The sequence below is a fragment of the Archocentrus centrarchus genome, unplaced genomic scaffold (genome assembly GCF_007364275.1).
Source record: "Archocentrus centrarchus isolate MPI-CPG fArcCen1 unplaced genomic scaffold, fArcCen1 scaffold_40_ctg1, whole genome shotgun sequence".
Classification (NCBI taxonomy): domain Eukaryota; kingdom Metazoa; phylum Chordata; class Actinopteri; order Cichliformes; family Cichlidae; genus Archocentrus; species Archocentrus centrarchus.
Window position 1 is genome coordinate 1,879,605 of NW_022060266.1, and position 13,689 is coordinate 1,893,293.

At 43.3% G+C, this 13,689-nt stretch overlaps 1 protein-coding gene across 1 annotated transcript in view; it reads right to left on the reverse strand.

Moving 5' to 3' along the window:
* Positions 1–4,354: 4,354 nt before the first annotated feature.
* ascc3 (activating signal cointegrator 1 complex subunit 3) overlaps positions 4,355–13,689 on the reverse strand; it is a 218,877-nt gene continuing 209,542 nt past the window's right edge. The window contains exons 38-42 of the mRNA XM_030724721.1: positions 11,007–11,158; positions 9,921–10,071; positions 8,111–8,317; positions 6,028–6,203; positions 4,355–5,758 (exon numbers count right to left, since the gene is read on the reverse strand). Of these exons, the coding sequence (XP_030580581.1) occupies positions 5,611–5,758; positions 6,028–6,203; positions 8,111–8,317; positions 9,921–10,071; positions 11,007–11,158 (834 nt within the window). The 3' untranslated portion in view covers positions 4,355–5,610. The remainder of the gene's footprint in view (positions 5,759–6,027; positions 6,204–8,110; positions 8,318–9,920; positions 10,072–11,006; positions 11,159–13,689) is intronic.

A 13,689-nucleotide genomic window follows, 5' to 3' on the forward strand; every position in this document is an offset into this window, starting at 1 on the left:
TATTCCTGGATGTGTGACGATTAAAGCTGCGTTTCGGTCAGCCGAGCAGAGAGCTCGGACTTGGGCCCATCATACCTGGGATTAAACCACTGGAGACAGAAGGCCCTGGAAGATTAGAAACACATTAAAATACATTTAAAAAATTAAAAATAAATAAATCAGCAGACAGAATTAATTTTACTCGCACTGGTGTGATCTACCGCCCGTGTCTATCCATAAAAACAGCTTTCCGAGTCGCTAGAACCCCAAACTAGTATGAAAAGTCATTTGAATCGTTTCCATAAATGTAGCGTCTGCATTTTAATGTAGCTGAAGTCTGTCCTAAATCCTCCGCTTACCTCAGATAAAAGCGTCAGTTTTCTAACCTGTTGCCTGCTGGGGCTGACGGCGTGTTTATCTTCCATCCCGAGTGATTTTCCGGACAGCTGGCAGCGCATCCGCCTCTGTGCTGCGGGCATGAAGACCTGCTCCTATTGGACAACCGGATGATCAGTGCGCGTATCTATTGGTTAGTGTGTCTGTCGACGCGCTGCCGGAGGAAGGGAGATTGGCCGCTGAACATGTTCACCTCTGGCCTAAGGTGGATTGAACGATTCCTCAGGACGCGGGCATTCCTTTTTCGCCTCCCTGCAGCCGGAGCCTCAATAACGGAAACGTTCGTTTAAACGGGTTATTGTGTCTTTAAAGTCATTTAACGAGCGGTGAGAGCGTCTCTGGATCCGGCTTACATCTGCTCTCCTGCTTTCCGTCTTATTTAATATACTTTATTTTTTGTTCTTACTGCCAACAAAACGGGCTGTTTTAATGTTTAATGCCACTGAGGGCTACAGCAGATGCAGATTTGTTCTGAGAAAATTCAAATCATGATCTGTCAAGAGGATCGCTTGTTATTAAAAATTGGCCGAAATTTGAATTTCGATGATTTGTAAATTGTAAAAAAAAAAAAACAATATGTGGAAGCAGTGAAATCACCCTGAGCTGAGACAAGCAGACAAACTGCAGAACATAAAGCTGCTCTAACGTGGAGTAGAGACAGGCTCAGTCCTCCGTGTCTTCAAAGTAAATAAATAATTTAAAGGCAAATATGCAGCTCATCTGTATTCTCTAAGAAGCTGCAGTTCATTCTGCTCTCAGCGTGGCTGTAAACAGGCTGCAGCTCAGGTTTCTCCTGAACTTCTGCACAGTGGACTAAATAAGGTTCATTGTGTCCGTAACTTCCTGTCCCACAAAGGGCCAAAGTATCACTTCTCCGGGAGAAAGAACCGCCACTTCATATTTAAATTTTCGTTTTTAACGAGTCACCGGAACCCCTCACATCACAGAGAGCGTTAAATACTAATGATGCAAAGCTGAAATTCTACTGACTATACTTTCAGGAGCGGGCTCACACCACCCTGCCTCTCTCGCCCTGTGTGTGTGTGTGTGTGTGTGTGTGTGTGTGTGTGTGTGTGTGTGTGTGTGTGTGTGTGTGTGTGTGTGTGTGTTTGAGCCAGTGCAGACGCTCGGTAATGGGATCCAGCCTGCAGTGAGAAAATCATCCAGGATGCTGGAGGCGCACGAAATGGTTGACGCTGGTTTAACCCGCGCTTCAACTCCAAATTTACTGGCAATTAGGCTGCGTGTGCGGAAAATATGACGAGAGAAAATACTCCCTATGATTAAGTCTCAGTCAGGACAGAGTTAGCGCAAAAATGCCGGCAGAACAACCAGCAGACGATAGTGAAACGATCACAGGGGCGCACTAGGAAGGGAGATTAATGGCTCAGAGCTTAAAGTCAGTTTTCTGAGGCTCAGTTTTTACCTGGTCAAATTACCATGGCAACTTATGCTGAACACATCACCTGGTCGGGAGCAGGTGTGTGTGTGTGTGTGTGTTTTCAAATGTGTTTATATGTATTAAGTGTAATCTGGAAATTTAGATTATCCACTGGGGGGGGGGTTATATGTGCAAGTTGTTACTAAACCCACTGAATGAAGCGCAAACTGTGCGTCACAAGAACGTGCATTTATTAATATAGTGATGCTGAAGATGTTTAAGATAAATTCTGTACACAGCACACACGGAGCCTGATCAATCAGGCTCCGTTCACTCTGCCGACGAACGGAAGTGTTTCCACGTGTCTCTTCGTCAGGCGGTGGGACCGGAAGCTTTCATGGATCCATTTAAAGTTTCAGAGCTCTAATGAATAAACAGCCGCACTGATTGATTTTTGGTATGTTTATGTGTATCTATATGCAGTGGACCTGAGTGTACTGGGGCCTCTCGGCCAGGTCATGTTTGTAAATGAGAACTGGTCCCCAAACATTTATTTTATTTATACCTGTAAAATAGAGGTTTAAAAAAATAAAGAAATAAAGCGCTCCAAATAAATCTTTACTTTACTGCTCTGTGCGTTAAATCCCAGCATCAGTTCTTTTCCCGCAGGACTGATCTCTTACCTGATTCATAAAGATGTTGCGTTTTGCTGTTATATTTTTTTATTCTTTGTACATTTCTAATCATCATCATCATCATCATCTGACGGCTCTGATTGGAGGAGGCGGCTCTCAGGGATCATTCTGTTATAGAAGAATCACGTGACCCGCGAAGCATCGATTTTTCTGTCAGCGCCACAGAAGCTGAAGCAGAAAGCTGAGAACCACTCCCCGTCATCTCCAGCTGAAGCCCGGCTGTACCCCCCCGGGCTGGAGCGAAAAACAGCCACCCACCCCCTCCACCACCCCCACACTACTTACTGATAAAATGTCTGTAAACTTGTGTTCAAAGATTTTCATAAACTGAGACTATAGACTGTGTTTAATAATATAAACAGCTTGTTTTTGTCTGTGTGTTTTGCATATAAAGCATCCATTTAGTCAACTCATATCTTTGTTTTGGGCACATCATTAATGTGACAGCTTTAAATACATATTTTTAACTGAAACTAAATCATTAACTTTTTATTACTTTAAGTGGGATTTAGTGTTAATATCATCACTCCATAACTTTGGGAAGTAATAAAAGATATGGAGTTTATTGCTCTTTGTAATACTTGCTGCTGATCTCGTCTGTTACAGAGCCGTGGGATAATAACTTATTTTAGTAATAATAACTTATTAATAATATAACTTATTTTCTTCCTCAGATTGGTTAGTTGTCCAAAAAACATGCTGCTTTCCTCCAGTATTCCATAAAAGAGTATTTCTTTGATTCCAATCAAGTATAAACGAAGTATAAACAGGATTAGATTCAGGTCACTCAGCCTTCTCCTGCTTCATCCGTTTACAGTGAGAACAGCATTTCACATGAATCAAATCTGGACTCTTTTTTTAAAAGTAGAAACAGACAAAAAATGTTCATTCAAATCAACTTTTCCCAAAATACCAGAAGAATAAACGACAAAGAAACCAAACACAGCAGAAAAGAATTAGCAGTTCACACACTGCAGAACTCCAACATTCTTATTTAGGGCATCTAATAGTACTACTGGTAGTACTATTAGATGCCCTAAATAAGTACTACTGGTAGTACTTCTTCTCTTTGGTTTTATGTTTTCAGCTCTGCACCTGTGTGGACTGTTTTCCTGTTTAAACCGAGCAGTTTTATGCTTTCACTTTAATATTTATTAAAAAAATATATTTTTTGTTCCATTAACCATCCCGTGTGGATTTTTATTTTGCAGTTCTCTCACCTAGCCAGTATTCCTCATACCTGCTGTGTAGATTTCTGCATGCTTAATAAAATGACTGAGCTTCCTGTTCCCTGCAAAGCAGAGTGGACAGGCTCTCCGTGGGTGTGCAGTATTCTTGCTTTAGTGGCACACAGGACACACACAGTGAACCACTCCTCAGTCTTTTAGTTGTTCTGCTCTCCAATCAGTGAATGGTCGGTTTACTGTTAGTTTATTCATTTAATCGTCTCACTCTTACCCACCATCACCATCACCTGTCCCCGCTCTCACTGCACGGCCTCATTAGTTCAGCTCTGTGCTCTGTGTTTTATTCAATTTAAGCACTTTTAAGGAAAAATGTCACGTTTTTAGAACACTCAGCTTAATAGCTTTACTGCTTTACAGCATACATATCAGATTTGGATTTATACTGCAAATAGTTAATTCAGTTCCTGTTACATCAGATCTTACTGTGCTATAATCCACAATTATGTTTATTGAGAACTGAGAAGAAAACAGAACAAAGAGGTTTGCAATGAAAGCAATACAGTTCCAAAACAAACCTTGAAAATACTCATTAAATTCAAGGATCTTCAAAAACTTGGAGCACGTTTCTGCTCAGCAGGCTGATGTAGTAAATCCACAGGCATCGTGGAGGAGGTGGAAGTGGCTCTCAGAGAGGGACGAGGACCGGGAACGGCTGCTGTCAGTGAAAGCAGGCTTTTTATTTTGAATGTGATTTATTCATTCAAAGGATTTGGCAGCAACAGTCAAATCCACTGATAAACATTTCACATTTCTGCTCCTGTGAGCATCAGTTCCTCCCACTGTAAGGATTCAGGGGGGCGCACTCTGCTCCCCTCCAGCTGAGGATACTTCTGACAAACGGAGGGGGAAACGTGGCGCTCTGGTGGTCTCGAGCTGCTGGGGTGGAAGGAAGAAGCTTCACGGACCTAAACTGAAACCATCAGAATAAAGAGATTCTGCCAAAACAACATGGGAAGATTTTTTCCCACATATTCTGCTCCTCACAGAAACATCTCACTCATATTTATCTAAGATTAAACACTGACTGCTGTTGCTCCATAAGGCCACAGTGGGTGCTGTGAGTTATGTAGTTCATGAATGTGGGAACGTGTTTTTTCCAGTCTTCTTAAAGAAAAACTGTCCTGATCTTTTCTTACTTTTCACGCTGCATTTCCACATCGATACACACGGGTGAGCATTAAGAGCAGCACTGAGGGCAGAGAAACGCTGCTGTGTTACACCCCCGATGGGCTGAAGCTAAAGGATAGCGACACAATTAATACATATTTAAATATGCTTCCAGGACACAGTCGAGGTTACTGCTAAACAAATGTGTGCAGTCATCTGTAGACCGTCCAATGGCATCACAAGTGTGGCTTAGAGTGTGGGGGCCCTTTAACCACCAGCATATCTGTGTCAGTGCTGCAGGCTGTCGGGCGCTGACTCTGACTGAAGCCCAGTCTGCTGATGGGAAGTGAAGACACTCTGTCCCATTTTACAGCTGTGGATCTTCTTCCTAAGCACACTGGCCTTTAGATGAGTTTGGGTTACATTCACAGAACTTGTAGATAACAAAGAGTCATCCCATTCCTCACATTCAGGCACAGAAAGCTTCATGTGGAACTAAATATTTGCTGTTACAAAGTGTGTCAATCTAAATGTGAGTTTAATCATTGGAAACAGAAAACATAAAAACAGTGAACCACCAATTTATGCTTAAATTAAAGAATCAGAAAAATCCTACAGAACATGTGGAGCTTCTCCTGACAGCAGCACTCACAGTATGAAAGGAAGCAATGACATCACTGCCATGGTTACAATGTAGGAACTGAAGCAGAGAGAGGAACTTGGCGAGTGGAACTTGAACATGACAGATGTTCTTGGAAAGGTTCTGGAGCTGCTGCAGACAGATGAGCTTCGGTCCTCCTGCTCCTCAGCTGAGGGACACTTCAGATACTGAATGTGAGACCTCAGAGTTGACCTGGGCAGCGATGCTGGCAGGAGTTACATTCAGGTGAACGTCATACTGCTGGTCCAGACCCAGGTAGCTGTCACTGATCAGGTAGAGGGTGTAAATACACCTGAAAGATGAAAAATAGAACGTGTGAAGATCGACTGTGAGGACAAAAGAGTAGAAACTGGGTGCTGGTTGGAGATTACATAAACTTTATTTCATAAACCAAAGTTCTCACACTGCGCTGTAGTCAGCTGGCACACAGCAACAGAAATGTGACAGCATTTAATGAGGAACCTGTAACAGTTACTAGCTGCTAATCTAAACTGCGTGTCAGGCTAATGAGTTCAGTTTGTTGGTTCTAAAAGTGTCACTCATGAGCGTGTCTCTTCTTACTTTCCGGTCTTTTCCGGGGTGTAGAGGGCCATGGACACAGCGGTGCGGTTGCGCACGTATCCGACCCGTTTCACAGCCAGCAGCTCCCTGCGATCCACCTCCCCAACAATGAGGAGCCAACCCTCATCCTTCACCTTGGGGAACCTGGGAGCTTGGGCCTTACTGTCCTGCTTCCTCTGAAATAACAGACACAATTTTCAGCGCCATTGTGCTCCACAGGATTACACAGGAAGTTTAATCGGCTGGGACACCAGAGTAGAGGGGACGTCTGTCTTTTTAAAGCCTGTGAAAGCTGTCTGACCTGAGAACAGATAATACAAAGAACTGCATGTACCAGTGTGAACGCAGATACATGAACGTAACCATTTTAAAATGTAGAGAATGTAGTTTCACATGTTTTCCGAGTTCACTTCATCTGCAGCTCGGATCACCAGGAAAAACCTCTGCACACTTCCAGATTTGTGGAACTTTACCCGTTTGATATGATACATTAAACTGAAGGTTAGAATGAGTTATTACTGAAATCAGATGTTAGTTATGAAAAGCACATTCTTAAATGCTTGTAAATGAGCAGAACAGCATTCTTCTATTTTTGCCTTGGTTGTGGAATAACCTTCAGAACGCACTAAAGCTTCATGTTGTTGTGTCCCTGGTAGAGTTCAGAGCTCTTAGCAGGAAGTTTGAACTGAAGAGCGCATCTGTGCTTCCTAAGCTCGACTCTGTATTATGTTTCTTGTTTTTTTCTAATTAGTTTTATTTTTGTGCCATAACTCTTTCTGTTATGCTCATTTTATAACCCTCCTAACCTTGTTATGGTGGGATTTCTTTCCCTCCCTCCTCTGAATACGAGGGGAGCTTAAATGGAGGTGTAACAAAGAACATGAGTAACTGGGTGTATTTCACATAGAGCATTTCTTCATGAATGAAAAGTGAAACCCTTCTACTTCAGTTTATGGAACTCACTCACACATACTGAATAAAAGAAAATGCCAAAAATGAGCTTTTATTCATTTTAGCATCGAGCTGGAAGCACCATTACAGCCTGACCATCCACCACAGCCTACAGGTGCATGCTGGGTAGTGAAGGGTTTAAACAACACCACCAAAACTCAAAGCTAACAATCCAAGAAAGCAGTCACTGGGTTTAGTGCTGACTCCTGGATGGATGAACCACGCACTCACACTCAGCACCTGCTTCAGGATCAGTATGTCTGGATTATTTCACGTCATCACTCAGCGCACACAGGCTGTGCAGAACATGGAAAACACATATAAACTATAGAGCTGAAATACTCATTTCAATATTTGTTTATTTGTTGCAAGTCATATTATGATCACAGAAATATACAATGTGATCAGTGCACATTGTCTCATGCAGGCCTAATGTGCTGCTCTCTGCAGGTCTGAATGAGCATTACAGTCCCATCTACACCACACTGCCAACAGTATTCACTCGCTTCTCACACACACACACACACACACACACACACACACACACACACACACACACACACACACACACACACACACACACACACACACACACGAACCTGAATAGGAATTTCTGACCATTTTTCCAGAAGCACATCTGTGAGATCAGACACTGATGATGGACAGAGGGCCTGGCTCACTCTAATTCATGTTCTGTGCCTCAGCATCCTCTGACCCCACTCTGTGATTTTTATGTGATCTACCACTTCATGGCTGAGTTGCTGTCATTAAATCTCTTCCACTTTGTAATAATCCCACTAACAGCTGACTGTGGAATATTTAGCAGTGACTGGACTTGTTGCACAGGTATCATCCTATCACGGTACCACGCTGGAGTTCACTGAGCTCCTGACAGCGACCCATTCTTTCACTGATGTTTGTAGCAGCAGTGTGTTCATTACCGGAGCCCATCAGGATCAGGATTCACAACATCAGCATTTATTTAGATAAATGGAGAAACAATGTTCACCTCTGAGGTAACCTTCTGACTGCTCAGCCACTAAATGATCCACTGTCTTCACCAGCTACTTTCTGCCCGGGAGCTTTTGCCCTGCCTGTTGGAGGAAGAGTATTGTGTCCGGGGCATACTGACCCTCTGCTGGCCCACATTGATGCGTCTCAGTGACACCTGCAGAACATACTCCTGGTCAGCGTGGACATCCAGCCAGCTGCTCTCCTCTCTTAGGTTAGCTCCTGCTGCAGGGAGGGGCTGCTCCATCTGCTCCTGGCTCTCCTCCCACCAGCCCTTCATGCTCATCTCAACTTCCAACACCGGGAGATGGCTCAGGAATGACCACGCCTGAGAGGGATGACATTAATTAGCAAAGGAATGAGGAAGAAGACTGCCTCTCCTATCATGCTGGATTTATTTTAAGTACAACCTGCCTGTACAATACGCAGGACACCATCAAAATAAGTGGTCCCAAATTTTGCACCACTTTGTTAGAGCTGATGGACAGATTACTCAGATCCACTCAAGTGTTAGACATACTTACATCTAACAACTGTCACATCCAGTGACAATAAAAAGAAATTCAATTATAAGGTTTGACATACATGATAAAAACAATCTGCTCCTTAGCAGGGCTTAAAAATAGGTAAATGCAACCTCAGATGAACTACATAATACACTGTGTCACTATTTATTTATCAAAAATTAAACCAAAATGCAGAAGCAGTGTGTGAGAAACTGAACACACCCTTCTGCTTCCATAAAGGGTAAGTATCAGCCAGCTGCTACTGTTGATAGATCATCAGCAGGTGTGATCGCCTCCACAAAAGCAGAGGTTTAGGCCAGGGGTGCCACACTTTTTCAGCTCGCGAGCTACACGCAAAGCTAGCATGGTTAAATGCGCGTGTGTAGGGTGGTAACGAAACGGATGGATGACAGTTCATCAAGCATCACTCTGGGAGGGGTTATAAGGTAGTTTCCAAACAATCTGAATCATTTCACAGTGAGAGCAACTACTGGAACATATTCAAGACAGCTGCCAGTCTTTCCAGGAGCGGACATCCCGGCAAATTCACGCCGTGCATTGATGCGAAATGGCAAAAAACCCAAGAGTTCCATCTCAGACTCCACAGGCCTCAGTTACAGCTCTCACAGCACAGTCAGAAGAAGAGTGAACTAGTATGGCTTGATTGAAGTGTCCTCTCTAGAATGAACCTGGCAGCACGGCTCAGGTTTGCAAAGCTGCTTCTGAATAAACCACAAGACTTCTGGAACAATGTCCTTTGAAACCTACCATGAAGAGAATATGAGACATAAAAACATAATGGCACAGACAGAGTGATGGGGTGTGTGTGTGTGTGTGTGTGTGTAATGCATGTGTCTGTATGGCAGTGTACTGAGTGGCTATGAGGGGAAAAGCCTCACTGAGTCTCCCAGCAAAAGCTATTTATGTGAGGATTACTCTTCCTGAGCAAGTCAGACAGGAACGCTGCTGCACATCTAATTATTTAATTAGAGAGGCCGCCACACTGCAGGCCGGCGGGGGAGGCGGGGGGTAAATGTGGTGAAGGGGGGGCAGCAGGGACACTGATTGGGTGAAGCTGCAGGGCCTGCCGTTGTGCCCGGACACTCTCATTACTGCTGCAATTAGCACTTAAATTGGAGCTGTAAAGCCTGTCTGTGGAGCTGTAATTGGGGATCCTGGACGTATCTGGGACCACTGTGGCACTATAGCTGCTAATCGTGTGTGTGTGTGTGTGTGTGTGTGTGTGTGTGTGATCTGCATGGACTAAATGTGGGAGCAGGCCAATTCTAAAAGCAACATTTTCAAGTACTTGTAATCCATTTTTCTGTTGCTTCCATTATTTCTGTAGTAAATCAATATTGACTCATTTCAATGAGATTTTATATTTCAAATGCACATTTGGGGCAATAATTTCTGCAATCTTACCTGGGCAATCTGATTTGATGGAAACTCTTGGCCGACCATTGCAGAGAAAATACTTTCTTTTCCATTACAGGCAGCGATGAGCTCAGGAAGGCCTTCGATTGGCCTGCTGAACCCTCCCAGGTCACCGCGCCGCTTCCTGTTTGCCCAGTTTCTACAGAACGATGAAAGGGAAGACAGATGGCATCAGAGAAAAACTTTCTTACCATTAAGTTATTTGACTCTGTAGGAGACAGGTCGGCAAACTCAAATGGTGCACGCACTGAAAATGACTTCAAGTTCACTCAACATTAAAAAGGTCCTGAATGTGTTTGGATTTGTTTGACTGCAGAAGGCCTCCTCAGAAGAACACACCAGCTGCTAACTCTGAAGCATCATCTTCCCTTAGCTGGCCCCTGTAGGAATTACCACAGTGGATCATCTGCCTCCACCTCAGCCTAGCATCATCTTATAAGACCAACCCACTGCACTTCCTCCTTCACAGCATCCATGAACCTTCTCTGTTTTCCTCTTTTCCTCCTGTCTGGAAGCTTCATGTTCAACATCCTTTGTCCAATACGCCCACTATCCCTCCTTTGCACATGTGTAAACCATCTCAACCTTGCCTCTAGATATTTGCCTCCAAATTGTTCAACCTGAGTTGTCCCTCTGATATAATCACTTCTAATTCTGTCCATGCTGCTCATTCCTAGCTGCTAACTGAAGAAAATGTAGTCTCACACAGCCACACATTAGGGTAACTAAGAGTAGTTACTTTCTTGGCCTCTGGGGTGGCTCAGAGGGTGAGCAGGCGACCACATATGCTGCAAGGCCATGGTGCATCTGACCAGTGGCCCTTTGCCGCCCCCCCCCCCCCCCCCCCCCCCCCCCAAAAAAAGAAAAAACTTTCCTGTCCATCTTCACGGTTCACTATCCAAAAAAGGCAAATAAATCCTTTTAAAAAAGGTTACTTTCTTTATTACTTTACATGAGGGATTGGTTCACACAGTAGTGAAACATGATGCGTTACACAGCAAAGAGAAGGAGAGTCTGCCATGTACTGGGGTTACCTGCAAGTGACAGTAACTGTGAAGCAATGAGGCCGTTTACCTGAACCGATAGAGGTCTTGCTGTTCTATGTGTGGCACTGTCAGCAACGAGGAGTCGTGCAGCCAGCGGCCCTGGACCATCATTTGCAGGAGGTTGCAGATGCTGACAGCTGTGACGAGCCAACCTTCATTAGCAGCTACATCCAGCATTGCCTTCAGTGAAGGAACAGAAGATTATTATTAAATATAATATTAATATATTATGTATGTCACAATGTTTTAAATAGCAGAGACTGTGTGCCACATTGTGGTTGAGTGGGTCAGTGGGTTTCACATCTAACCAACTGTATGAACCATTTTATTGTTACTGCCTGAGACATCATGTATATCTTCCCTTCTGTTTGCTGCTGGTAGTGTGGAGATATCATTCTTTATTTGATGTTCTTGTTTCCTTTTTGTCTTTCTAGGCACTGAGTAATACTAAGGCAATATGTATTACCAACTGTTGGTCCTTTATAAGAAGATCTGATTGGATATTTTTGCCACTGGTGGTGGTCAAGTGACCAACACAGGTGATTTAAAATGGCACCTCCCTGCACTTCACTGTCTGATGAAGAGCAGGCGTGTTTGAAATGGCAGTACATACTAGATGCAGTAAATAAGGAAACTGGTCATTAATCCTCCTCTGCGTTGGCTCAGTGTTAAAGGAATAAATGATGCCTGGTCTTATCTCAAGAATACATCCAGTTTGATGATCCATAAACACGCTCCTATGTAAAGATTTAGGACTAAGAATCACTAGAGCCCCCGATTCTCCATGACTTTGTGAAGCGTATCCACCAAAAATCATCCTTTGGCCAAAAGTCCGTTCCTCTGAATCTCCTCTTGACTGGCTTTGCCTTCAGGCAATGCAGGAATAAAACTACGCAGGTGATAAGAAACGCCAAAAGCTCCCACTTTAAGGAGAAATTCACCGCCTGATACAAGGAAAGTCTGGAAAAAGGTCAGGTCCATGGATGGATGGATGACACCCTGGTGGCTATGTCCATTTTTGGTACATCAGGTGAGAATGTGTACACTTACAGTTTGAAACGAGATCACCCAAAATATACCACGTTAAGGTCAGGTATGATTGTCTCCACCTCTCAGCAGAGTGTAGCTGTGATGGTCCACAGACCCACCTCCACCCAAGCATAATCAGCTACAGCTGTTTGATTTACTAACATAATGCAGATTATTCAACTGTAAATGGACTAGTTCAGTGCTTTTCTACTCCAGCTGAGCACTTCATACAAACTCTGTGTTTATGCTGCAAATCTTCAGTTTTTGTCTACTGTGGGACTCATCGTGGTAGCACACTGACTATTATCAGAAGTATCCACTCAAAGAAGCGTAGATGAATGAAATCTGCAAATGAATATACACGTGTGTCTGTCAGATTCATCCACTTTATGTATACTTTAAAGCATCAATAAAAATATACAGTCTTACAGTAAAAACAACCATAAAGAACCTGAAGCACTTCAGTAAATGCAGCAGGACACCAAAGTAGTAACCACATCCATGAGCCATGCAGTACCACAGCATGGAAAATCACAAGCACATGTACACATGCATACAGACATCCAGAGCTGTGGACAATGGCTTACAGACATGCCCTAACTTCAAACAGTACTTCCAATGAAGTTAAATAAACAGCGTTCACTTCATTGTTACCAACTCTATTTAAGCCTAAGCAGTGGCAAAATTTTCTAACATTAAAAAATTTCCAGCTTCCATCTGAGCAGCAGATTCACTGTGGCTGAGAATCCTGGTCATTAGACCTAACTTCTGAGCATCATGTTATTTATGAGATGGATCACCAAGTTCAGCTACAAATCACCTTCTAATGTTTAACATTCCCCTTATTCTAAACATTATCTATAGCATAGAACCCCTCCACAACATGTGCTCCCGTCCCACATGCAGCAAATAATTCAAATCTGTTACTGATATATTTCTCTCTGACCATTCTGCACCAAACGGCTGGTTTTTTCAACTGAACATTAGGATAAAGTTTAAGCTCTTATCCAAACACAAAATACATCACTGCACAAAACTTACTGTGTTAGCTTGTTATTCAGTTCCTGCTTTTTAAGGTTTTTCTTTGATTTACCGTACTGAAGAAAATATATCCAGATTCTTCAACACATACTAGTCTTACACACTGAACATCCCTAAGAATTCATCCCATTCAGACTCGTGGAGGTGCTTGGAGTCTTATTTGTTTGAATACCTAAAGTACAGATTCATGTACTCGTTATGGTTGCCAAACTAAAATACTGGGTTCTTCTTACATGTCTGGGCAAACATCTTGAACAACTTTAAACACTGTCTACAGAGAGTGGCTGAACACTCAAAAGAATCATAAAGGTCATCATTTGTTGTCACTTTAAGAATCAATAATAATAATAATCATAAAGAAATTTGTCACGTTATTACACCCCTAAATTTATCAGATCATCCATCCTCTTCCATCTATCTGTGGCAGGGTCGTGGGGGCAGCATCCTAAGAAGAGAAGCCCAGGCCTCCCTCTCCCCAGCCACCGTGACCAGTTCATCCGGGGGGACACCAAGGCGTTCCCAGGCCAGGAGGGAAAAAGTCCCAGCATTTTATATGTTTTTGTCGGCCGGCACCACACCGGGACACGACCACACACAAGCAGAAATGCCAGCAGCAACATTGGCCACTGAAGCAGGTTACA